This window comes from Eschscholzia californica, unplaced genomic scaffold, assembly GCF_041429995.1.
Source record: "Eschscholzia californica isolate CP2 unplaced genomic scaffold, dmEscCali1.0.p SCAF_6, whole genome shotgun sequence".
Classification (NCBI taxonomy): domain Eukaryota; kingdom Viridiplantae; phylum Streptophyta; class Magnoliopsida; order Ranunculales; family Papaveraceae; genus Eschscholzia; species Eschscholzia californica.
The window spans coordinates 39314074-39339698 of NW_028238483.1; the positions used below are offsets into that span (position 1 = coordinate 39314074).

General features: G+C 35.2%; 1 protein-coding gene across 4 annotated transcripts; it reads left to right on the plus strand.

Moving 5' to 3' along the window:
• The first annotated feature begins 2218 nt into the window (after window positions 1–2218).
• GMI1 (gamma-irradiation and mitomycin c induced 1) lies at window positions 2219–25452 on the plus strand. Of its 4 annotated transcripts, none has more exons than XM_086645951.1 (39): window positions 2219–2416; window positions 2676–2717; window positions 3548–3895; window positions 3983–4015; window positions 5528–5614; window positions 5721–5776; window positions 6743–6826; window positions 7713–7785; window positions 7903–7958; window positions 8054–8159; window positions 8429–8497; window positions 8778–8864; window positions 9556–9606; window positions 9859–9991; window positions 10968–11029; window positions 11095–11220; window positions 12087–12174; window positions 12292–12326; window positions 13005–13080; window positions 13152–13334; window positions 13500–13646; window positions 16595–16616; window positions 16715–16829; window positions 16908–17024; window positions 17203–17526; window positions 17606–17721; window positions 18524–18698; window positions 18794–18905; window positions 19038–19132; window positions 19716–19814; window positions 19957–20023; window positions 20378–20463; window positions 20559–20837; window positions 21326–21481; window positions 21940–22054; window positions 22260–22467; window positions 23103–23294; window positions 23955–24275; window positions 24877–25452. In XM_086645951.1, the coding sequence occupies exons 3-39, from the start codon at window positions 3575–3577 to the stop codon at window positions 25196–25198; spliced, it is 4794 nt and encodes a 1597-aa protein (XP_086502077.1). In that variant the 5' UTR covers window positions 2219–2416; window positions 2676–2717; window positions 3548–3574; the 3' UTR covers window positions 25199–25452. The 4 variants fall into 4 exon arrangements, with proteins under 4 accessions (XP_086502077.1, XP_086502078.1, XP_086502079.1 ...); XM_086645952.1 differs by having other exon boundaries at window positions 2233–2416; window positions 2676–2733; XM_086645953.1 differs by lacking the exons at window positions 2219–2416; window positions 2676–2717 and adding an exon at window positions 3202–3270.
• The last annotated feature ends 173 nt before the right edge of the window (window positions 25453–25625 follow it).

Sequence of the window (25625 nt, forward strand, 5' to 3'; positions counted from 1 at the left end):
TCTTATGTTAAAAACCTAATACAGGTTTTAAGACCTATTATAAAAGACCTACTCCTCAAGATCTCCTCTTTGAGGAAGACTTTTATCAAAATCAGAATTCTTATAATGGTCGTTCCATTTATGAATGGAATATTGATGGTCTTTCAGAATATCAAATTTATGAAGTTGTTCATAAAATGTTAATGTATGCCAGCATTTGCAAAGCTAGTGGTAATGATGATTCGGCTGTGGCTAAATTCATTGTTACTGGTTTTGTTGGTGCCTTAAAAGGATGGTGGGATAATGTTCTCACTGTTGCCCAGCAGACTGAAATTTTCACAGCTACAAAACCTGAACCAAATACTGCACAAGTTAAACCTGATGCAGTTTATACTTTACTTCAGACTATTCTTTTGCATTTTGTGGGGAGTCATCCTCAAAGGCAAGAGAAAAGTCGAGAACTTTTACAGAACCTTAGATGTCCATCTTTAACCCATTTTAGATGGTATAAAGATGTCTTTATCTGTAAAGTTATGCAACGCAATGATGCTAATTCTGAATATTGGAAGGCTAAGTTCATTGATGGACTTCCTCCTCTTTTTGCTGAAAAAGTTAGACAAAGACTAAGAGATCAAAATAATGAAAACATCATCTCTTATAGTTATCTAACTTATGGACATATAATTACTACTTGTGTTCAAACTGGATTAGAAATTTGTAATGATATGAAATTACAATACCAATTGAAAAAACAGAATTTGCATGGGAAAAAAGAAATTGGTGAATTCTGTAGTCAATTTGCATATGATATGAAAATTGATTATCCAAAATCTCATAAAAGGAATTCTAGAGATTCGAAAGAGTATTCTCGAAAATCTTATTATAAGAAAAGAAGAAAATACAAACAGAATAAAGAAACCAAGTTTATATAACATGGTTTGAACTTTACTGATATCTGGTCCAGACTCAAGATCAGAGTTTTCAGTACTAGAATCTTGGCTAATAATATTAATCTTTAAATTTTTCATTCTTTCAATGATTAAATTAGCAAAGTCTATATCCTGTTTATCAGACAGTTTAAAGTCTTTGATTTCTGGACTAGGTTTAACATCTACTTCAACAATTTATTTGTCTTTATTTTTTGAAGTGGATTCAACCTTGGTAGATAAAACTTTAGGTGTATCCTTAAGTTTTTCTTCAATACTACTCAATTGATTATGAATAGTATTTTCAATTCTGATTAATTGACTACCAATAGTCTGAAGACTTAGATTGGTATGATTGTGCTGTTTTATGACGGTAGTTACTGATTCACTAGGTATAGCATATGGAACTGCTTCTAGTGCTTTACTTTCATCGTCATTTTTAAGAGTCAAGGCTTCAGGTGGAGGATGAATAGAATTAATCTTAGTTCCATCACTCTTAGTCCACATTTTTGTATAATCTTCTATAACATGGATAGTTTTCTGATTAGGGTACCAATTATGAAACCAAATAGTAAAGGTTGTCATTTTTTGATCCCTTTCTAACTCTTGATAATAAATATTTTTAATATTTTCAAGAGTCCTACTATTAAAGGCTGCAAAAAACCAATTTCGGAAAGCTTCATGTTTTGTCATCATGAGCTCCTGATTAAGCCACTGTCTAGGTATTGATCCTGGACTATAATCCATAAAATTTTATAAATGGAAACTCATTTCAGATTGAGTCGGAGAAGTCCTTTGTTCTTTCTCCTGTTCAGTTGTCTGTTCAACATATACTCCATGTGGAATTTGTTGATCAGAAATCTTTAATCCTCGGATGATCTGCTCTTTAAGTTCATCATTTGATACAGAGTATCTAGATAAACTACTAGGATATGAGACTTTATAGTCTTCTATCCTTTTGGCGGAAGAGCTTCTAGTTAAGCTTAGTTTACTGATTTTATTAGGGGCAAATGTTATTTCAACATCTCCCTCAGGTGTTTGGGTTATTTGATTTAAATTCCTGTTCATAATATTGACAGGTGGTACAGCATCCTGTACAACCCATTCATGTGGAAAGTCAATTTCTTCCCATTTAATTAACTTCGGAATTGCAATATTAGTAGTCAAGCAATTACTATCTATTACTATAGTCTTGCCTGGTTCACTACAAGTAGGGATATAAAGAAGGAAATAAAAAGCGCAGGATAGCAAATTAATAACACGTGTAAGAAAAATTCCTCATTGTGAGTTGGCATTTCCTTCTTTGCTTCTCCACTTCTAGTAATTCAGTAACACAAAAATGCAAATACAGAAAACTGGAGTAACTGAAATGCTCTTCTCAGATCACTTTGTTTTCTTCATCGCTTTCCTCATTTTCTCTCTCTCTAAAACTTCCTAAAACCCTAAAAATTTCACCATCTCTCTTTCTCTCTCTCTCTCTACATTTTTGCAGCATAGCTTTCTTCCACAAGGTGAAAATCTCTCCGCCATTGCTTGGTTTGAACTTTAATCCGCCTTTTTTCTATCCGGTTATTAGTTTTTGTTTTGATTCTTGTTTAGTGAGAGAGTTTTCAGTATTGTAAGAGTTTCATTTCGATTCCAAAAGGTTTTTCCCGCTCCGTTCTCTTTCTCTCTCTAAAACGGATTTCCCCTCTCTCTCTCTGTAACTACTTCAATTCTATTCTGATTCTGATTCAATTTTTTTTGTTTGCCGATTTGTTCTTTTTTTAGTGGGAGAAGTTGAAGCGGTGCGAGATTAATTGCTTCCAAAAGGTAAAAGCTAAAATCTGTATTGACTCTTGCTCTTCCATTTCTCTCTAAAATTTATTAGTATCTTTATTACCAGTTCAATCTGATTCCGATTTTTTGCCTTTTGTTTTGGTTTCTGCTTTTGCTCATTGTTCATTGAAAACAAAGAATTTAAGAAGCAAGTAGGGGTGACACTTTGGTCCAAACTTGTGGGTTTTTACCCGAACCCGCCCCTAATGGAACGGGTTTTACCGTCCCGTTCATTAAATGGAATGGTAATGGTATGAAGATAAAATCATTTATCGAGTTCGGGGCGGATTTGGGATTAGGTAGTAAAACCCGCCCCGCCCCGATTAAATATGTTATTATTATATATACAATAGGTTTTTAAAACTTTTTATCTTATATCATCAATTTAACTATTTTATATTTTGTAATAAGTTGTAGTGTTTATAGTTGATGTTGTTATAAAATTTTGTTTATAATATCTATATTTTTTTTTATTAATATAACTTATTTGAAATAAAAATATGAAAATTTATGTTAAAGAAACTTCCTCGGCAAGGATTCATCAAAGGTAAAGAAACTTCCTCCGCAAGCTGTCTCTCTCTAGCTCTAATTCTCTCTCTCTGGCTCTGGTTTTCTCTCTCTAGCTCTAATTCTCTCTCTCTAGCTCTAATTTTCTCTAGCTCTAATTCTTACTTTACTTTACTGGTTTTCTCTCTCTAGCTCTAATATTGTACAGCTTCCAATTCCAAATGTGAACGAACTCTCTCTTACAACATGTTAGATTTGTTTATTTCAATCTGATTTTGTTTCCAGTTCTAATTTTCTATCTCCATTTTCATTGATAGTGTGAGAAATTTGGAGTTTTAAAAGAAATGGAAGATAGAAAGACTGGAAAGAGACCTTTTGAGAAACAAGATGAGAAGGTTTACAAGTTCAAGATTTTCTTACCAAATGGTTATAATGTTGGGCTAACCTTGAACGAACCTGGTGAAGAAATGGTTATGCGTGAATTTATAGATAAGATTAAACTAGAATATGTGAAAATCAGAGTAGCTGAACCTTCAAAGTGTATTCGGATGATTGAGTGGAACAACAAGGATCTTTACTTGGAAGACCTGCTTGAGAATAAAATTAGGTGGGCAATCTCGTTTAAGCGCTTCCAACCGCATAAATGTCACTCTTTAAGATTATATGTAAGTTGCTCAACTATTCATTATCTACTTCACAATCACAGATTATATGATATGTTTTTATAAGTGATTTTTTATTTGATTTTGTAGGATGGTGAGAAAGAGGCTGCTGAAAGTTTTGAGGTAAGAAATGAGGAATAGTAATATTCTGGAAAATTTTAATGCAAAATAGGTCACTGTTTTGAGAAATTTTGGTAACTAAATAATGAAGAAAGGAGGAAATATAGGTCGAGAAAAGTGAGGTATCTTCTCTTTTAGTTTAGAAAACATATTCAAATTTCATTTTAGTTTTTGGGATTATTTATGGAAGAAACTAGCTTGTCTATTTGAGAACCTCTGGATTGGGAATTTGTGATCTTTTAGTCTGACAAATATCGGCCTTGTTCCAATGAAATGAATACAGATTTTTGCTCCCAATACGCGCAGCCGAAAACTATGAAGAAAAAGTCGGGATTAATCCCCGAGTACACCCCGACTACTCCTCAGTCCCCATCTTGCCGACTCGAGTAGGAGCCAAAACCCTAGTCCCGTGGAATTCCGAGTAAATCCCCGACTTGGTCCGACTAGGACCGAGACGACTAGTCGGGCCGGTCGGTATTATTTAGCTGAGCCTTTTTTTTCTTATTGCTCAAATCGACAAAGGTGGTTTAGGATTTGCTCATTCGGCTTTTCACCCTTCCTCTCCCCTCCAAATATCATTATAAACAGATTGAAGTAATTTTGAAGTTTTCTTGCTCTCCAAACAAGATTCCAAGTTTCTCTATATTCTCAATCTTTTTTTACTACTTCTTTTTAGAACCCATATTGTACTCTTTTTCTCTATAAACTCAAATGAATGTTAGTTGTTAGTGTTTTATACCTCATTAATGTTGTAGAACTTGTTGATAAGTATATGGGTGCTTCTTAGGGATGAATTTTTAGTGTTTATACTTCATTAAGACCAAATACTTATATTTATACCTATATATAATTATATATTTATATTCTACGACTAGTCCCGTGTAAATACGACTAGTAGCGACTATGCCTAGTCCCAAGTCCGCCGACTAGTCCCCCTTGCCGACTTTTCCAACATAGGCCGAAAACTTGTTTATTAACATACCATACTAATCAGAGTATTGCGTTCTTTCAGAAACGATGGGAAAGTTTGAGGCATTATTTGAATGTTTGAATCACTTTCATTATGACAGTTTGAATTCCTATTTGTGTTATCTAGTTTTTGACTTTTTTCCTTTCTTGTGTTGGTAAAATGCTAATCTTTGTGTAAGTAACAAACAAATGCATGATTTATATTTGCAGGTTCATCCTTTGATACTTGGCAACTCATTTTTAGATGAAAATGATTGTATAATAGATCTCGATTACCTCACTAAATCTATTGGGCCATTGTGAACCTTGGGATTGAAATTTTGCAATACATCAGACATTTATCTCAGACCCAATTTATCCAAATCGACTAGAGATTTGTTGACTAGACAAAAAATGCTCTACATTGTTCATATAATGGCAAAATGTAATAGCTTAGCTGTCGTTAAAAAGCCAAAATTCTTACTAAGTCAACCTAATGAAATCTCTTTGCTTGATCGACCATTTTGATTACTTGTGTTCTTATGGTTTGTGCTTTTTTCTGCACAGAACTTGTGGGATTTGACTCCCGATACAAATCTTCTGAGGGAGCTTCCGCAAGAGTATACGTACGAGACAGCCCTTGCAGATTTGATAGTAAGTCATTAAGGCACTCCATTCCAAAGAAACGACTTTAGTTACTTGTCAGTTGTCTCTACATATTGTTTTTTAATACTAACACTTGCTTCAATCGGTTTAACAGGATAATTCACTGCAAGCTGTGTGGTCTAATTCTCCTCAAGAGAGGAAATTGATTAGGTTTTTCTCCTATCATATCTCTATTGTGTTGTTTTACCTATATCAATGCTGTTAAAAAGTTAATGCGTGTGTTTTAAATTCTTATTTTGAATGAGTTTTGTTTCTTGTCCATGACTTTGTACTGGATAAAAGTGATTGATTATCCATTGATAAAGGTTGAATTAATAGTTTAATACTGTATTTGAATGAGTTATGATTGTGGGAGAGGAAGAGGAAACGCAGAGATGCAAGGGTAGTTCTATTGCTACAATACGAATACTCGAACCCTCACTGTTATTCTGGCAACCCACGAAGGTCGGAAGGGCATGGGTGAGATTGGTGAAAAGATGTGAAGGGATCACAGAAGAAAAAGTAAAACATGTGGCTTAGTTGCTTGAGAGTATCTGCATTAGTTTTCACAATGCTTACATGTAATCTGATGGTTGAAGTGCAAGCTCTTGTATCTTCAGAACAGCCTGAAGGAGAGCTTTAAAATAAACCTCAGAATGATTTGGTATGTGGGGTGGAAGAAGAAATCATCTTGTATAATCTAGTTTATTTTCGAGAACAGAGTTATTAGTTTTTGAGAAAAAAGTAAGTCAGGGATGAGAAACATATAAAAGGAATGAATACAAGTGTAGGTAGCAAAATATGATAGTACAGCATATGAAGTGTAATGAATCGAAGGCCCAATGTGTGTAGTTTGGCTGATATTGAAGGCGAAAATCAAAAGACCGCAAGTGTCTGGATAGAAAGAAGAGGAAGTCATCTCTGGCTTTGATTGCCTGGAAAGACTACCCTATTGTCTGGTTTTTAATTTGGAGATAACAATTTGCTGATCTCTGGTTTAAGGTTAATTTTCATGTTTGATGTGTTATATCTTGTTCTCTGTGTATAGAATTCTGTTAAACAAGACCCGTTCAGTTGAATTTCAGTATGCATAACGTTGTCGTTGACTAATATTATTCAATTGTTATTTATTTGCAGTGTGACTCTTGATGAGGGTCGGATTGAAATATTTGATTCTGGCCCTGGAATGGATGGAAGTGATGAGAATTCTATTGTGAAGTGGTACGTTGGAGTCTAGTTTTTACATGCCTGAGCCTCGTCCTCATATCCTTGTTGAAACTTGAACATGCGTCTGGGACATGCCTTCTATAATGCATGGAAAATGGAGTTGCACTGAAAATGATTAAATTGATCTGAGTAGTTCAAACTTCTATAAGCTTAAGAAAAGAAGAGAATATTTGAATGACCTAGGATTTTGATATATATAAGCTTCAAGCTCTAGACTCTAGAGGGTTTAACGGTTAAGAAAAACCGAGTTGTTAAATGTTGAATCCAGTCAACAAGCTCTGTAAAACATCTATTATGTTTTCACTGAAATATTACCTGATAGATACTCAGAACTATATTACATTTTAGAGGTACTTTTGCCTTTCACTTTGTCGCAGAAGAATGGCAGACTGCATTCGTTCAAGTTGTTTGATCAAGTGAATATAAAACAACCGAATCACTAAAAGTAAAATGACGATTTTGTAAATCAGCAAGTACTATATCATTATGACTTGCCTATGCTAGCCATCTAGTGTAGATATAGCAACAGAGCGTAACATATAACTATAGAAGCAAGTAAATCAGAGAACAATATGCAACTAAGGTTCTACTTTTGTTGGTTCAGAACATAATGTGTACTATACAGCAATAAAAGGCATCTTTATCCCATTTAATAATAAGGTATCTTTATATGTGTTGGCCAGATTTTGTTGCTTGACAGCAATAACGATCCTTTTTCTGTAAGTTGTAGAGAATTTCTGAAATACTTCAGAGTTCAGATATTATTTTCACTTTTCTTTTACAAATAAAAAAGTGTGAATCTTTTCTTGTGGGTCTCTAGAGATTTGCATGTTTTTTTTTTACTTGTATACCTAAGTTTACCTTTGATTTCAACAATCAGGGGAAAAATCGGTGCATCACTTCACAGGGCATCTAGAAGACAATCGATTGGAGGAAAACCTCCATACTTAATGGTAAGTTTTTCTTCATGCTTGCTCTGAGGAAGGATTCCTTATTTCTTGTTGATTGTAGAGGTGTAATTTTCTTTTCTTCACTTTTGTCTTTGTTTTGTTTATTTGGTTAACCTTCAGCCCTTCTTTGGTATGTTTGGTTATGGAGGACCTATTGCGTCAATGCATTTAGGAAGGTATTGCCTTTCACGAAAACCTTGTACATATTTCTTTAACTGAAGTCAGTCATATCCTAAATAAATGTGTGCCTCATCTCATTCTTTTGTTAAAGGTATACCACAGTTTCATCGAAGAGAAAAGAATCGAAGAGGGTGTGCACTTTACATCTAGAGAGGGAAGCTTTGCTGCGTAACTCTGGCGAAGGAATGAATTGGAAGGTACACACCCCCTTAAACGCACAATACACACAATTGTTCAACCTGTGCCGTCAGCAGGAACTAGAGGAGCCGCCTGCAGCCGTTATTCGCCCCTCAAACCAGCTTTGAAGGACCAAGCTCTATTTCACGATACGACATTTGATTTGATCCCATCTCAACATTATTGTCTTATTGATAACAATTATTAAGATCAATAGGCTGCTGCGTTAACAGGTCGAGGTTAACCTTCTGGCTTAGATATCTGAACAGTGTAATCTTTATTATTCTAGACTGCTGGAGGCTTCAGGGCTCCTTTGGAAGATGAAATTAACTCCTCACCTCATGGAAGCTTCACAAAGGTATTCTATTTCATGTTTTTTTCCTTCTTTCTTAGATTATGCTCCTGCACATGTAAATACTCTTTTTCAGCACACTGCTGGATAGGTCTTTTTTACATTCAAGAATCTCAAAATTTGGTTTTGGTTTTTCTTACCCATACCGTCGACCCTAATTATGATACAATACCATCCTTTTATTTTTCGTAAAGTTTGTCTATGATAAACATCGTTGTGTCGGTTGGAGGTTTGTAATTGATTTTTACGAAGACGTTCGTCAAACTGTTTCGCTTTCTCTTAACAGGTTGAGATCTTTGAGCCAAAACTGACATGCATGGACGCAGACCAACTCAAGTGCAGGCTAAAAGACATATATTTTCCTTACATTCAGGTAATGTGTAGTTCAAGATGCTTCGACTATATATTCTTATCAAAGCAATGCTGTATTATAATGCTTTCTCTCGTGCTTTTCAAGTATCATTTGAGAAACATGATTACATAGAAATGATAGATATTAGTCTCACTATTGGCTATTTTGATGATATCCAAATCAAAGGCTGGAAGGTTAATTTGGAACTTGCGACTATTACGGAGTACTTTGGGATATTAAGTATTTCATAATTTGTTATTGACTGTTGAAGTAAAATAATGTTTAAGCTGGAGCTATACTAACACTCCTCACATAGATAGCTCATTATCAAAAGGTTATATAAAGTACTCTTCTTCCTTCACACATATCAAGTAAAAAAGTCATTAAGTACTATCTATGTTGACAGTAAACACTCCTTAGGTAACTAAATCCCAAGCTCTTCAAAACATGCTAAAACTTTATGGAGACACACGTTAACGTCAGCCCTCGTTTTTGGACAAACTAATACTATAACAAGTTCATGCCAATCAAGACAAACATTATCGCTTAAGCATATAGAAAACCATATACTGTTTTAGGATTCACTTACCAATTTAAGCATTACTTAAATCACAAATTCACAATATTGTATTTTATTGATGTTAGATTTGATCTGTAACTGTGTTTCAAGAGATTATTTACAAAGCTTTGCAATCTCTTTTATTAAATGCAGTGCGATGAAGTGACAAGAACACGCAAGACCTGCAGGCCTGTCGAGTTTCAGGTTTAATGTCGTAGTTTATTTAAATTGCATGCTTGGTGAGATTGTACATTTGTACTTACATTGGTAGAACATATTGATATAGTTCCCTTCACAGAAACATGAAAATATCATTTTGGCTATGCTAGTGTATTTGATACTTCCACTCACTCTTCGAAATTGTGAAAATTTGATGATCAATTGCATATTCTTTCCTTGTTTTCATCCAATACAACATTTTCACTTTTGGTATTATCTTTGCCTCCTGACATTTAGGTGAATGGCGAAGATTTAGCTGAAGTTGAAGGCGGGGAAGTGGCAATTACAAACTTGAATTCCTGCAATGGTCCCGAGTTTGTTCTCCAACTTCGCATTTCAACTGACCACATGTCTCCAGCCAAAAGTCCTGGTAAGGTTCAACCAATCATCATATTTCTGTGTGTGTGCTTTCTTGTGCCTGAAACTCCTTGCAGGAAAAGGGCAAAATGCAGCAAATAATTTAACAAATGAAATTTAACAAACAAACTTTTTGTAAGAGATACTAAACCCAAAGGTGTAGAGAAAGGGATATTGTAAGTCGATAAGTGTTTTTTTCCTTGAAAAGGCAATACTATATTATTAGGCTGTGAGCCGAAGAATGTGTGTAAGAATGGAAAAATCTAATAATAGGCACCCTTTAATGCATGACACTCACTTCTCATGAGATGGATGCATCCTAATGAGACAAGAACACATAAAATCATAATTCTTAAGAGCTCTTTATCTAGGTGCCCAAACATGTATATTGATCTTGCTGTCATAAACGGTTGCTTCCATCATCCCGTTCTTTAAATATGCTCATTTCTTCCTGTTTCCATAAAAACCAAGACATGATAAAGGTCGTTCTCATATGGACTTCATTACTAGAGATCTGCCAATACATTTCCAAAGTAAAAAGTTCTCCGTAACATCGTTCCACGTGCCACATCTACACATCAGGCATCTGTTTACAGTCTTGCAACCCCTCTTTTGCTAATTATCCTGTGGTTTGCGGAGTCATCTTCTTCCTTTAATGTAGGACATGAATCATTTCTGCTTCCCAGTTGGAGAGGCCTCTTTACCAGCCAAAGCCCCATACATGACCTCTTTCTCCTTCCACGCTTCTCTTTGTTTGACATTTGTTTTTCGTGGATACCGTGTATAGATCCTAGGATGCTACATTAGGTGGTTATTTGACCTGTTTACAACTTAACTACATAGTTCGATACTTACTTTTCCTACATTTGGTTAGTATTGAGGCCTACATTATAATAATTTCGGTTAAAGTTCTCTGTTTGTGTAAGACTGTAAGTAGAGTTACTATTTTGAGTTACTGTTTCTAAGTTATAACACCTGAAATCTTATAGGTTTAAGGGCGGCAAAGGAAGCTAATGCACGACTGAAGTGTGTTTATTTTCCAATTGTTGAGGTATGTCATTTTCACTAGCATGGATATTATAACACTTTGAAATTGTTTAATACTTTCTTTTATAGGGAAAGGAAAACATTGATAGGATCTTGGAAAAGGTAGGAGCTGAAGGTAACCTTAAGGAAGACTTTAATAATTTCTGTCGCGTTTCTGTTCGGAGTTTAGGTCGTCTTCTACCTGATGCACGTTGGGTGAGCAACTAGTTTCTGCTCCTTATTCTTTTTCCTCTTTTTTTTTTGTGAGTGAGTGCATTGTTATCTTGCTTTACTGAATACTTGAAGGATTTTTGTGAAAACTTTTTCGGTGACATGTTATCGACACGAACGGGAAATTGTTGTTTATTTATTGAACATTATGTCCATTATAGTGGTCTCAATGAACTTCAAGAGATAGTGCAAATACCTAAAATAAATTGCATAAATTTCAGTCATCCGACTGAAGAACCATAAATAAACTCCAATTTCAGTCATATGGACCCTCTCCTAAGTCACGTCTCACGTCATCCAGTTTGTTTTCACTAGGTGAATGTTTTTCCTCTTAGGAACTTCTTAAATCTAATTCTTGCTGAATAAGCAAACTATGTAAAAGGGAAAACTTGATTATAGAAATCCCAAAAGAAAAGTAAATCTAATCCTCAACTAGAAACACTATCAAATATCATTCAAGACGTCTCTCTAAGATTTGGCAAGGAAAAAGAATAATCAATTAATGTTACATGTATATGTATGCTAGCTATTGACATTAACCTTCAAATAACCTACTTTGAGATCTATTTGCTTTACGTTTGGTCGTAGTCACTTTTGTTTTGTCTTGTCTAATTGATAAGTAGAAGTCTACAAATCATTCTTTTAGTAAATTAGCCTAATGTTATAGCACCAGATTTAGTTGATATTGGATTATCTTTTCTCTATGTGAACTGTCTAGTGTCAAGAATTTTCTTTCTTTTTGGTTAATTTTGATGAACTTATTTATTGAAGAAGGCTAATGTTCATGAACTTAATTCCCTACATGGGGCGTGGACATTTTTTTTCTGATAGGTTTTTTCTTCTTACAACAGGCAGGGCTTCCTTTCATGGAATCTAGAAAGAGGGGTGATAAGGCCCAAGTGTTGAAAAGGTGTTGTATGAGAGTGAAATGCTTTGTAGGTAAGTAATATCTTCAACTGTTACCACTCTAATATCTTTTTACTGTTTGAAACCATGGACTGTCTTGATACCTCAAAAGATTTTCATTTGCTTGACCGAGCTGTTTTGTGCCTGCAGATACTGATGGTGGCTTCGATCCAACACCATCAAAGGTACTTAATTATAATTCCCCAGGGAAGTAATACATGTTTTTGTTATCTGCGAAGCGATGAGCTAAAAGGCCAAACAGAAAAAAACAACAAATATGTTTTGTGTTAGCTTAATGGGAAAATACAATTTTGGACTCGTGAAAATTTTCTTGCGAACTTCATGACATTTAAAACCCCCTTAAATTATCAAATATATATTTGATTACATATCTAGGTATTTGATTTGTTAACTATCTAGTTGATGAATCCACCGGGTAGTCGACAAATAAAAGTAAAAAAGTTGCTTCGTCAACTTTAATGTTCTGAACTAGTTGCAAAACGATGATTTTTGGATATGAAGACTGGCACGATCTTTCCCCAAAAATATACAGATGTATGAAGCATCTTGTTTGAAGAATCGTGAGAAGTGCTTTTTAAAAGTTCATTGTAATTTGATTTGTACTCTTAGATATTTGATTTTAAAATTTTAAAATAAAGAACAATATAACATGACAGAATCTGTAAATAAATGTGGAAGGGATGGTCGTAAAGAAATATAAGTGGCATGTATGTCATTTGATTGGATGATATCCACGGTTCTATTATTAGTCTAAAGTTGTCTAACTACAAGATGTTCTTTTAAAAAATAGTATTTTTCTGGCTATTTTATCCTAAGACTTCTGAATACGTTGTCACCTGCAGACCAATTTAGCAAATCATCACCCATATACTACTGCATTGAAGAACTTCGGCTCTAAACCTCTTGACAAAGATAAGGGTAATGTTTTGTTTCCCGTTATCTGTCAAATACTTTCACATTCTAGTGTCTCAAATATGGGTAAATTGTAGATATCAAGGTTGAGATACTCAGAGGTGAAAAGCAGTTGACGCTTTCACAACTGGAGAAGGAGTATGAAGATTGGATATTTCAAATGCATGAAAGGTATGACGAGGAAATTTGCTGCGGTCAGGATGATCCAACTATTGTTGTGCTTGCAGACAATAAAAAGGCGCTTGGTTTATCATCTGACGGTACAGATTTTTGTAGCTAGTTCTCTGTTTCTAATCCATAAACATATTTTTGTGTTGTAGAAGCTGAATTAACTTTTGTAAGGAACTAAGGATCAACTTCTCTGATTAGGTCTATTACTTCTTCTATTCCAGCTCACTATTGTAGTCACTTATCTGTTTTTGTAGTTGTAAGAGTGCACAAGGTTATTAAGAGGAAAGGAAAAGCTTGGAAAGCTGGGCAGCATGTCAAAGTTAGTGGTGGAAAAAATAAAAAGAATTTCTTTGGAACCATTGAGTACATCTTGATTGAAGGATTTCAGGGGGATGTTGGTGGTAAGATACCTGCAAAACCCTTTAATATGCATATTTACTTCAACACTTTCTGTGACTGAACTTTATCTGATTTACCTGGTCGAGGTTTACTGATTATAATGTCTAGTAAGAAGACATTGTGAGCAATGAGCATTACTTAATTAAACTAGCTCGTTGATAATTCATAATTGTCCACAATACTAAATGAAAGTCTAGAAGTTAGTTTTGTATGCATGAATGTGTTCCTTTGAATATTATACATCTATCAACAATGAAAATATGTACCCATGTGGTTTTCTTAACTTTTTATGTTTCTCCGTCTTGATGGATCTAGACTAGATACCCTTTTTATCATCCCACCCCCTCTCATTTTCTGCCCCTTTTACCTTCAATATGTATTTCTTAGGTATTTGTAATAGTAACACCATAGGTTGTTGTAAAAATATTTTACCTGAAATGTGGTATGTGGTAGTTGCGATTCCCTGGAACATCACTCGTACATGAGGTCTCTTTTCATGCACGAGCCATATGAAGCTTATATTCCTATAGCACATGCTCTCAATCATTTAATCTCAATAACTTCAGAATCTATTATATTCTAACTAGTTAAGTAGAAACTCTATAGATTAACTACTTGCATTTGGAAAAAGAGGTTCAAAGATTTCGGAGCGCCAAGTATAAAAGTGACGAATGATTCTTTATTAGATTGTCTAAAACGAACCATGAGAAAGGATTTCGAAGATGGAAGGGTAGTGACTTTGTTCAAGGCAACCTTATCAACTGGATGCGAGGTCCTTATTACTTCAAAATGAAGGTGAAAGATAGTTTGATCTTATCCATTTTCCAGTCAAATTATTCTATAAAGGGTTTTAGGACATAGTGGCTCAACATTCTACGGAAGTAAATGAGAGGCATGCCTGTAACAGCTCGAGAGCTTGACACGTGTAATCTACTACTTAAGATGAGCTTCACTTTGGTAAATGTGGGTTCTGCAAAATTGGGGGGGGGGGGTTAGAGGCACTTTGTGCAGCTACTGAAATATTCATGTGGCACATGCCGAAATGGATTGAAGAAAGCTTACCTTGGAACTTCCCAGCAAGAAACCCATTAAGAAGTTCACCTAGGACTCGCTCTGACATCACGTGGAAATTTGTGAAGATGGAATAACAGAAATATTAGCGGAAGGAAATCGCCATTGTGATCAAAACAACGTATTAATGGGTTTTTTGCTTTAAAGACCTAGTGTGCTAGAACCTGAATGTCTAAATGACCATTGAGAAACTTTTGGATTACAATATCAATTATGTAAAAAGGGGTAAAAGGTAAGGATGCCCCTGGAAGTGATGCTAAGCTGAAGTATTCACATTTCATTTAATTATTTTGGCCGAGCGGCTAATCTAAAAATGTTTTGAAGCATTTCTTTGCCGCTCGAACGTTAGTGCCGTCTTTGACAACCATCAATGTTTCACACCCTAGTCATTGTTGAGGGCCATCGAATCATCATACCACAAAAATCAATGAATCTCGAGTAGATTCTTAATCTCTTTAAAATTGTAGTGGGATGCTAAACTTTGATTTAGTGAGATATATATATATATATATATATATATATATATATATATATATATATATATATATATATATATATATATATATATATTGTTTGGTTAAAAACCCAAATTTTATATTTTGTTCAGTTAAAACCACAATATCTTTTGCAAATTTTTCGCAAGTTGTTGCAAAATGCAAACCTCTTGCAAGCTGTTGTAAACGTCTTGCAAGCTGTTGTAAACGTCTTGCAAGCTGTTGTAAACCTCTTGCAAACTTGTTACAAACATCTTGCAAGTTGTTGCAAACTACGAAAATACCTAGGGAGCTGAAGACTAAAAAAAATTGATAATCCTTTTTCAACAAAACAAAAAGCTTATAAGGAGTTTTGACCAAATTTCCCTATATATATTATGTACTTGCCAAATGGATTTTATCACTTAGATAGATGATAGATACAATTTTGGTATGTTGGACGTTCCCTATTCTGTTTGCAAAGATAAGATTTTAGTACCGAATTCTGAAAGAGAAAGAACGGATAGATGGGGGAAGGAACTAGGGAAAACCAATTCATAGGCGTGGATATGCCCCATAGAAAACAATTCATCAATATCCTACAAAAGAAGGGATCCAATTGGACTTAAATGTATTAGAATAGAAAACTATACGCACTTCATATCTAGAGGCCAAATGCAGATAGTATATTTGATTAATTAGATTATCGTATCTTCTTGATGTTGAACAACAATAGAAGTTGGGAGGGTTTTGTTTTAGTTGTCCGAAAGTCTGGAATATTTAACCTAGGGACTACAACTTGCACGTCTTACACGTGTAATGAGGATCCTAGGTTATTTATCGTATCGTCTTACACGTGCTTTCTATTTAAGAGTTAAAAGATTCTTGTTAAATGAAAACCATATTTTACTTGAGCAAAAGCCATATTTTTCTGAAACTGGAATATTTCCAAAGCTCCAATTACTTTATTTTGGGGTAGCAGAGGACGTATGGAAGGAACAGAACTAGTACAAGAGCTCTCTCCTTTAATATAATATTATTCACTGGTTTCCATCTCTAGAACTATATAGAGATTGTGACTAAAAAATATCTTTGATAGTGTTTGAGGTTAGTGTTTTGGTTTAACTATAGTTACTATATCATGTATCCGCACAATTTGCTGTGGATTCTTGAGTGCCTGTTTGATTTATTTGAGTGCATTTTTAGGTTATTTGTTCTACTTAGTTGTATAAGCTGCGAACCTTTCTTGTTAGGACATTGGAGTGTTTTAGTATTGTTAGTAATGCCTCGAAGAAATATCACTGTAGCATTTATCTTTCTCTATGTTGGTTATTACACTTATGTAAATTTCTCACTTCTGTCTTGCATAATGTTTATGTATCTAACTCTTCTCTGTTTCCAAATAGGGGAGTGTCGCCTGATATGCAGGTATGTCCTTTCTTTTGTACTACTACAAATTCTTCAATTTATCTTTTATCTGTTTCGTGATATCATTCCCTAGGAGGATGTTGACTTTGTTTTGTTAGGCCACTTGGTCGCCCAGAAAGTAAAGGCTGCCTGCTCAAAGTTAATAAGGGAAATACCTGTTTAGATGTTCAAGAATCGGTTTCATTTCCAGTCAGTTTGATTGATTCTGAAAAGGTGGTTCACTTTCTTCATGGTTCCACTGTTAGAGTACTTAACCACTGTATCTGAAGAATTGATTTTTTTTCCTGCTAGTGCTGCATGGTAGAAACCGCTGACTGGAAATACCAACTTGACAAGCTGCAGCAAAGAGCTCCTTCCACGATAGACATTCTTAGTCATGAACTATGCCAGCAGTTGGAGATTGAAGGGGTTAACTTTCATTCCTTAATCACTTTTAGCACTAGCAGAGCACGAGAATACTTTTTCTCATCTGTGGCATTAAATCACACTAGTTATCTTTTGCAATCTGATATGTTATTTCTTACGTTTTTGAGGGAGTTATAACTCACTTTCAATACATTGTTATAATACCCAGTTCTGATTACAGGGATTACCTGTTGAAGCTCATGTTTCAGCCGGACATGCAACTCCGAGAAATATAGTTGCTGTTATTAGGCCTATTAGCTTCAAATCTTCAAGTGCCTCTAAAGGGCTAGAACAAAAGTTTATTCTCAAGGAAGATTTAACAATGTCAATGGATATTAAATATATTCCAGAGGAGAAAGGTTTTAAGGATGAGAAGCATATTTATTCATTATGTGTCAGACCTTCTCCGTGTAATGGGTTACATGGTCTTTACATTTTTCAACGAGGAGCCAAATCACAGAAACGTTTTGAGAAATCTGGTTTCTACAAATATAGTTTCTCTGTTGTAAGTATTTTCAGGGTTTTATGTCTGTTCAACATTATCATGATCAATTCACGTCACATCCTTTCGTTTATTTTTTCAGACCCTTCCAGACATGACTGAGATGAAATGTGAGAAGAGAGTGAGTGTTAAGCCGTGTTCAACTATTGCGAGCTGGGGACTTATAAGCGACAAACATCTTGAATCATATAAAGTGAGGTCTGAAAGCTACTCTTTTACTTTGGTGTTATTAACAAGTCATAGTTGGCTATGGCTTTTAATTGAGTACTGCAAGCACAACAATACTGCATACACCGACACAACGGGGTAAATATGTTGAAATTTTAGTGAGTTGGACGGGTTGGGTTAGGCCGGTGCATTTGAAATAACTATAACTAAACCATTCTAAACCTACCGCAAATGATTTGGGTGTATACTTGTATCAGTAGACTATCTTATTTTTATTAAAACATACTGCATGTGCATTGGCTCGCAATGAATGAATAAACTAGCAATCCATCCTTTAAGGTCTCCAAGAACTGCTTCTGCCTAAACTCTATTTCTGGAACTTATTTGTTTCAGTAAAGGGAGGGAAGGATTTATGCCTAAATTATGTGTTTCTAAAAGATTCAACATTGCAAGATATAGTTCGGTTTGTCTTTACCCTAATCCTACTACTACTAAAACATTTGGATCCAACTCAAAAATTTAACATTGAACACATCTTGGTAGAGCAAAGAACTTGAGAGCAAACTGATCATCTAATCCCAAAAACTTGAACCATGGTCAAGTTGTGCGGATGAGTTCTTTAGGTATAGATGCTGTTTCAATTAATATGTATTATACCTCCATATTGAGTTCTAAATTTTCCTACTGTAATACCATGTCTTGTGTTTGTTGCGGATCACATTAACATTTTCACCATTAACATTTTCAAATATACCTATTTTTGGTTGCAACTTATGAAAAGCTTTGATAATTTAATTTCCCAAATAGATTAGTTCTGATAGTTGATTTACAGGGTTGGTTCCTGCCTGCCACAAATTTCTGTCGCATGTTATGATATGTACGATAATCAGACACCATTTACGTCTAATCCTGGAGTGATGGTTCAGATGAACATGAATGGTATTGTTCTACCTATAGACAAAGCGAAGGTGGAGCTTTCATTAGATAATAAGACTCTCCAATTGTTGGTATGTCTTATGAAACAGCATCATATTTTCTTATGTAAAGACATCACTGATATTCTCTAATACACACTTATACTCTGCATATATGCTTCATGTAGGATATTTTGGTCGAAAGTAGCGAGTTGGATAGAATTCGGCCAGAATATAAGGCATCACTGGTGATTAGTTGTTCAACGGATAAATCGTTAAATCTGACCGTTCCTTTTCAAGGTATATGGCTGCACTGTAAGAGTTCTTTGTTTATTACTCCATTCGCCATTCAATCGGTGGTTGTATTGGGCCACTTTGTGTTAATATTATTATCCCATTTCTCGTTTTGATTGTGGATTATCTTGGTGTCAGTCTTGCCTGGACCTCTGCATCATGTGGAGGTATGTTGCCCCACATTGGAAAAAGATTTGATTCCCGGGGATGTAATTGAAAATCTTACGTTAGAGGTAAATTTTATCTTATGGAGGACAACATCCGTATTCTTTTTCTCCAGAACTTCGAAATGTTATACTTATTTCTGTTAGAGGTTATAATATTCTTAGTTTCTTGTTAATTTGTTATAGATAACAATATTCTTGCTCTATCTTATTAGTTTATGATTTATGTGAGGATTAGTCAATTAGTATTACTACTTGAGTCATTTTTCCAACTTCTAACAGGGTATTTTTTGAGTCTCAACTTTAGATCTATGCAAAATTTGTAAGTGACTCGAAAATATTAGTTTATGATTTAGATGAGGATCAGTCTATTTGAGGCAGTTCTTGAGTGTTTATAGAGGAGACAGTTTCATCTAGCTTTCTGTTTGGTAGAGGAAAAGGGTGCTATTATTCCATCTTCTTATTCCGACCAAATGTTCTTTAATGCGGACTACCCTCTCGTTCTGAACGGTCTATATGGAACAATCAATTATATTTCATTAAACACTAGCAGCACTAATTGTAAAACCTGCCTAGAAAATAAGATGTACAATACTAACCTGACGTCAATGTTTCTCGTTATAACACTTCATCGCTGTTGCGTTTGCTTCAGATATTCGATAGTTATGGTAATCATGTGGAGAAGGGACATGAAGTTCATGTAAATGTCGATGGTTTGTCCTATCAAGATAGTATTGGTCCAAAACGTCAGGTTAGTTCCATTGCATTATTCCTACCAGAGTTTCATTCTTCTGTTTACATGAAAATTAACGAGTTCTTCTAAGAAGACATCTATGTATAACAGATTTGATTGAATGCTCTGCTTTTTTTGTACTTCTTTCTTCGCAATTTAGGTGGATGCTCATGGATGTGTCAACCTTGATGGAATTTTAAAAGTCCACGGAAGTTATGGGAGAAGTGGTATGTACTTTCTTCTGATAGTTTCTGATGCAATTGCAACCGATGCATTATCTTTGCATTCTTAAAACGATTAATGATAATGTCAAGATTGAAGTTTTTCACTTTTTCATGAGGGGTATCATTAGTCACAATTTGGCAATATGGGGAAGGTTTGCTGTTGGATTATAATAGGTGGTAAAATACGATAATGCATTGGTACGACAGTCGAGCATTTGTTATTTAGGCCATAGGGTGATTTCCAGTTGTCAGATTTCAGTTCCTATATTCTGAGCTTTATGATAGTTCCAGTTTTTGTGTTGAATGAACTACTATTCTTGTAGTTATATCCTTCTAATAGTATATAAATTTGTGCAGTATCTTTTTCCGTGCAATTTGATGGTGAAGTGCTTGTAAAGAGAGAATTCTCAGTTTGCAAGCGGGAGCTAAGATCGCGGACAAAGGTTGGAACTTATTTTAGTACTTCAATTTGCTATTATTTACTTCACATTCTAAGATAAATTTTCTTACGTCATTTTTTCTTCAATGACTGATTCAGTTCTCTGACTATTTCACGGCTGGTTCGCAAGTGGAAAATATTGTGTTTGAAATTGTTGATCCAAATGGTAAGGTTGATGAAAGCATACACGATGATGCGAAATTTGGTCAATCCCATACCCTTATTATCACATCAGAAAAGGAAATAGATGATGGTCCCAGATATGCATTTCGTCGTGGAAGATGCACTGTGCCTTCTATTTCTATCCCTCGAGAACCAGGGATTTTCAGTTTCAAAGCTGCGCATTCACGTTATCCAGAGCTCTTTGTTGTTATTAAGGTCAGAAACCTTTTCCTCTATTTTATATTGTTCAAAAGTGTCTGGAATGTTGGTAGATATTGAACCCAAACAGTTTTGAGCAATGGGAGTTCGAGGACAACATCACTGGCCAAGAATTTGACTTTACCCCATTTACTTCTCGTTGCCCTAGCCTTATAAGAAGGGTTATCAATGTATGAGAGTGTACTCCCTTTCCTTGTTTTGGTTAAAAAAGGCGGCGCAGAATTTAAGGGGGAAGGAGAGAAAGTTTCCTGAGAAATTTCTGCAATCTTATTCTCAATATAGAAGACCAATCACAGGACGCCTATTTCCATTGATATATTTTTTTTTGAAACTTTGAATCAATATATTAGAGAAAATTTGTTTCCAGGTGGCTTTATATTAAAGAGTAAATTTTCTGGCTTGTCGGTTTCGAGGAGTTTGTTTTCTTCGTCTTCATTTGTTTCCAGGTGGCTTTATATTAAAGATTGCTAATTGCTTCTGTGTAGGGTCACACCATTCAAGCTCCAAAATCAGAGACGAGTTTCACTGAGAGTGGTGATATGCAGTTTCACAGTCCTGCAGGACAGATGATACTCCACAACTCACCAGTCTCTGTTTCCAAGCACGTTGAGTTGGTCGAGTCCAACTTGAACGATTGGAAGGTAAGATCTTTTTACTCGTTCACATGCCCAAAAATGAATTCGAAGAGAAAAATGGTTTCTGGGTACTCCTGAGTGGGAAAGCCTACTGAGGTTTTGTTTCCTTAATTAATTTGAATTTGATTGTGTTCCAGTCATGCTCTTATCTCCCTACAACGTTTTACCGCAATTCCTGACTTCTTTTTGGCTGAAAAAAAAGGAGAAACTGTTTTAAGATTTAACTACAGTAGATAGAGAAATACATACAAAAACTCATTGTTAAATTGCCACATTACACAAAAGTTCTATTCAGATACAGATTTTAGATTAATTAGAAAAACAAACACTACGTGGAAGCAATATAAAGACTTGTTGCTAGATGATCTGACAGCCATTGTTCAAAGTGGTAGATTCTCATCTGTTGTAGACCGTATGTGTTATACATTGATTCATAGATTATTTTTGTATCGTTCTTTCTACAGGAGCTACAGGACGGTGTCTGTTATGCTGGCCTGCAGATAAGGGAGCTTGAAGATAATCTTGATGTGCTCCATGTTAAGAAAGCAACTACTGAGAAGGAGATACATTTTTTGCAAGGTAATGAGCTGTTCCTAAACTTATCTTTGATCTAATATTAAATGAACTCTGATAACTCATTATATCCCTATTTCAGAATTTTCTTGCTATAACAATTTGAACATTGAGAGTGTTGACATTTTCTTGAGCTAAATGCTTTTACTATTTTATGTTTTCCACCTACTGAGTACTGACTAAGCTGTCTGAAACATTGATGCACCATCAGAATCAATTAAAAATCTGTCGAATGGCAAACTCGATGGCTCGAGTGACAAAGAGAACATTTTGAAGCGAATTGAAGAAAAGGACGCGACAGCTGCTTCTGTTTTATGTCATATATCAGAGGATGTGCAGTCTCAAACACTTAAGTTTACGAGGGAGTTAGTTGGTGTTGTGGCTCTACTTGGAACGGTGAACAATGATAAGCTTAGCAGGTATTTGTTTCTTGCCTTTTGTTTTTGTTACACTTTTGCTGCAGTAGGATTTCTTTTTCCATCACCCTATAGAAGTTCCTGGAAGATGTTCCTGGCTAAAGGTTTCAAGAAATGATCTTTAGAAGACCACTAAAGTCTTGGAAATAGCCCAGAGAATTGAATAGAAAGGGGCAAATTTCATTTTTGGCGTTCTCAGAATCTGCATATTTTAAAAGTAAAGTTAAAAAAACATTTTTTTATTGAACACCTGAGGCGACGTCACAGAAACATGTAGACCAATTTCCTGTTTGTCTTGGTTATATAAAGACATGTCAATATCTTTTTAGGCTTGGGCTGCCTGCAAACTTATGCACTATCTAAACGGTGGAAAACTTACATTGGGAGCAAAAAGAATGTGGAACCTTTTTGACAACAGAAAAATTGGTCTTGGCCATTTTTCTCAAATATATTTGAAAATAAACTTTTCATCGAGAAGCCTGGGAGCCAAAATAAAGTCAAAGAAATGCCATGATCTTAGAGATCTTCAAAAGAAATAAAGCGAACTCGTCACAGGAGCAAAAGTCACAATCTGACGTGACTTAATTTGCATCATTCCTCAGTTGTGTGAACTAAATTGCCGAATGTGTTGATTGCAGGGCATTGGCCGAGTATTTAGGGGAAGACAATATGCTTGCAATTGTGTGCAGATCATATTCATCCGCAATTGCTCTCGAAAAGTATGAGAAAAGTGGTGCTGTTGACTCTAACCATGCACTGCATGCAGTGGCAAGTGCTCTTGGTACATCGATTGAAGGTCGCTTTCTTGTTGTATGCCTCGAAGGAATAAGGTACTATTGAGCTGTTCAGGGCTTATTTGTGGTAAATCGGCAACATTTCAAATTTGAGAAGTTTCTTAAAATCGAGTATTACAACCATCTATATAATAAGGGAGGAGGGTATCATTTATAGAATATACCTTCCTCTTCAATGAGCTACAGTTATACCTCCCGAATTTATCTCCGAAGGTTGAGATTACATCACCTTTATCTCAAATAGTTGAGATTAAAACTCCCAAACTTATATTCAATGGCTAAGATACACCTCCTAAATTTATCTCCAAGGGTTGAGATTGTAGATGCCCACCGAGCATGGCTTATACCCTTGTATGTAAGTGTGCAAAGCCGTAGTACCCTAGGAACTGGTAGCCAGCTGGGATCTAGTCTAGGGAAAATTTTCTGAATTATGATTAAACGAGGTAAACTGTTAACAAGAATAAAAACTCAGCCCAGTTGGTCATACATATTGGCGCATGGGAGTTCTCTTGTTTTAAACTAGCCGTTTCCAGTTGTATTTTTCGGTTTTCTGTCTTCCTAGTTTTTGTTAAAGCGGAAACTGCATATAATTATTACACTAACTGCATACAATCTAATTAGTATTAATACCTCACCCTGCCTTTGTATGTGTCTTAAACTCTAAATCCTAACTGGTTGCTTTTGTTTTGGTTGCAGCCCCTTTGCTGGAAAGGTTAGTGATGATCCTCAAAAGAAGCTGGTTTTGGAAAATCCAGTTTCACCAACTGGAAATGTTCCGCCTGGTTTTCTTGGATATGCAGTTAACATGATCAATATAGACCTTCAGCATTTGTACACTGCAACAGCTGAAGGATATGGTCTGCGGCAGACGTTATTCTACCTTCTATTTGGAGAACTTCAAGTGTACGAGACAAGGGAAAACATGTGTCAAGCTCGTTCTTGCATCAAACAGGGTGCTATTTCTCTAGATGGTGGTATTATGAAAGCTAATGGGGTTCTCTCTCTTGGGCGTTGCAGGTATATTTGTCTAATCGATTATTTTACCAATTTTGATTATTTTAGTTCTTAACTCACTCCCTACATCTTGTTAATTATTGATGTACTTACATCCTAAATCCTTAACTCTTAAGAGTTCTCGGCTTCTTTTCTATGTTGTATTAACCATTGGTAAATTATACGCAACTAATATTAACCTTATGGTATTAACTTGTGACCTATCGCAATTTTGTGCAAGTGCATACAATAGAGTTAGCTACGACATGCATAATCTTCTAATACGAATTGAAGTGCCTGTATCTGTCCTCATGAGTCGGTGCAAGTACACACAATAGAGTTAGCTACGACATGAAAAATCTAGTAGCTATTTTCATGAAGTGTTTTCATTTCTTAAACTCGACCATATTCTTTATGAGTTATGACTACTCTTTACTTTTGTTGTTCGAAATTGAATTCTCTTGTATTAAAGTAGGAGCTGACGTCTAGGTATTCGCAAAATCACTAAAAATCTTGCAAACCAATATTTGTAGCTTATATATTGGGACCATATACTAACACACCTTATGGATGTCCTGACCATTAAAACGTTGATTTACGGCATTATTTTTTTGTTTACATGTAGGGAACCACAAGTGCGATTTCCAGTCAAAAGGTTTGAACCTCAGCTGGAAATAACTCCGCACATAACAGGCCTGCTAGAGCAGGTTGAAGACAAAAAATCGGAGTTGGTAACCATCTGTGATGAACTGAGAAAGACGACAAAAGATCACAGGAAGGCAATGAAGAGTTTCTCCAAAAGGAAGGATAGACTCAAAAAATTTATGGAGGAGAAATTACACTTATTAGCTGCAGATTGTATGGCAGGCAACCTCCTCCCTGGAACACCGGGACAGCTATTTACTGGAGAAAGTTCGGTGGGAAAATCCGGGGGGAAATCCAGTTAGGTAATACTGCCCTGTTGTTTGTTATATATACAGTAAACTTAACTTATTATCATGGCAAAAAATGTTGCTGTTTTAGGATGAAACACTGACTGGTAAGGATTCTTGTTTTGGGTTAAAAACTGGAGATGAACAAACTCAAGTAAAAAAAGAAAGATAGATAGGATATGGTTTCATACTACAAATATATGAATACACACACATTATATGCGAAAATATGACATATATTAATGAGCAAGTTGGTGTTTAGATGGAAATGGTTTCTTTTGGATTTAAACTAGTTTGAAGCTCAGCATATAATTTATTGAAGTGCTTAGCTATTAATAGAGTAATCTAGATGGTGTACATGTTTATGACAGTAGTTAGTTTCGAAATTTAGGTCTATCGTGGTCATTCTACTCTGTATTGAAGAACAAAAATATTTTAGTAG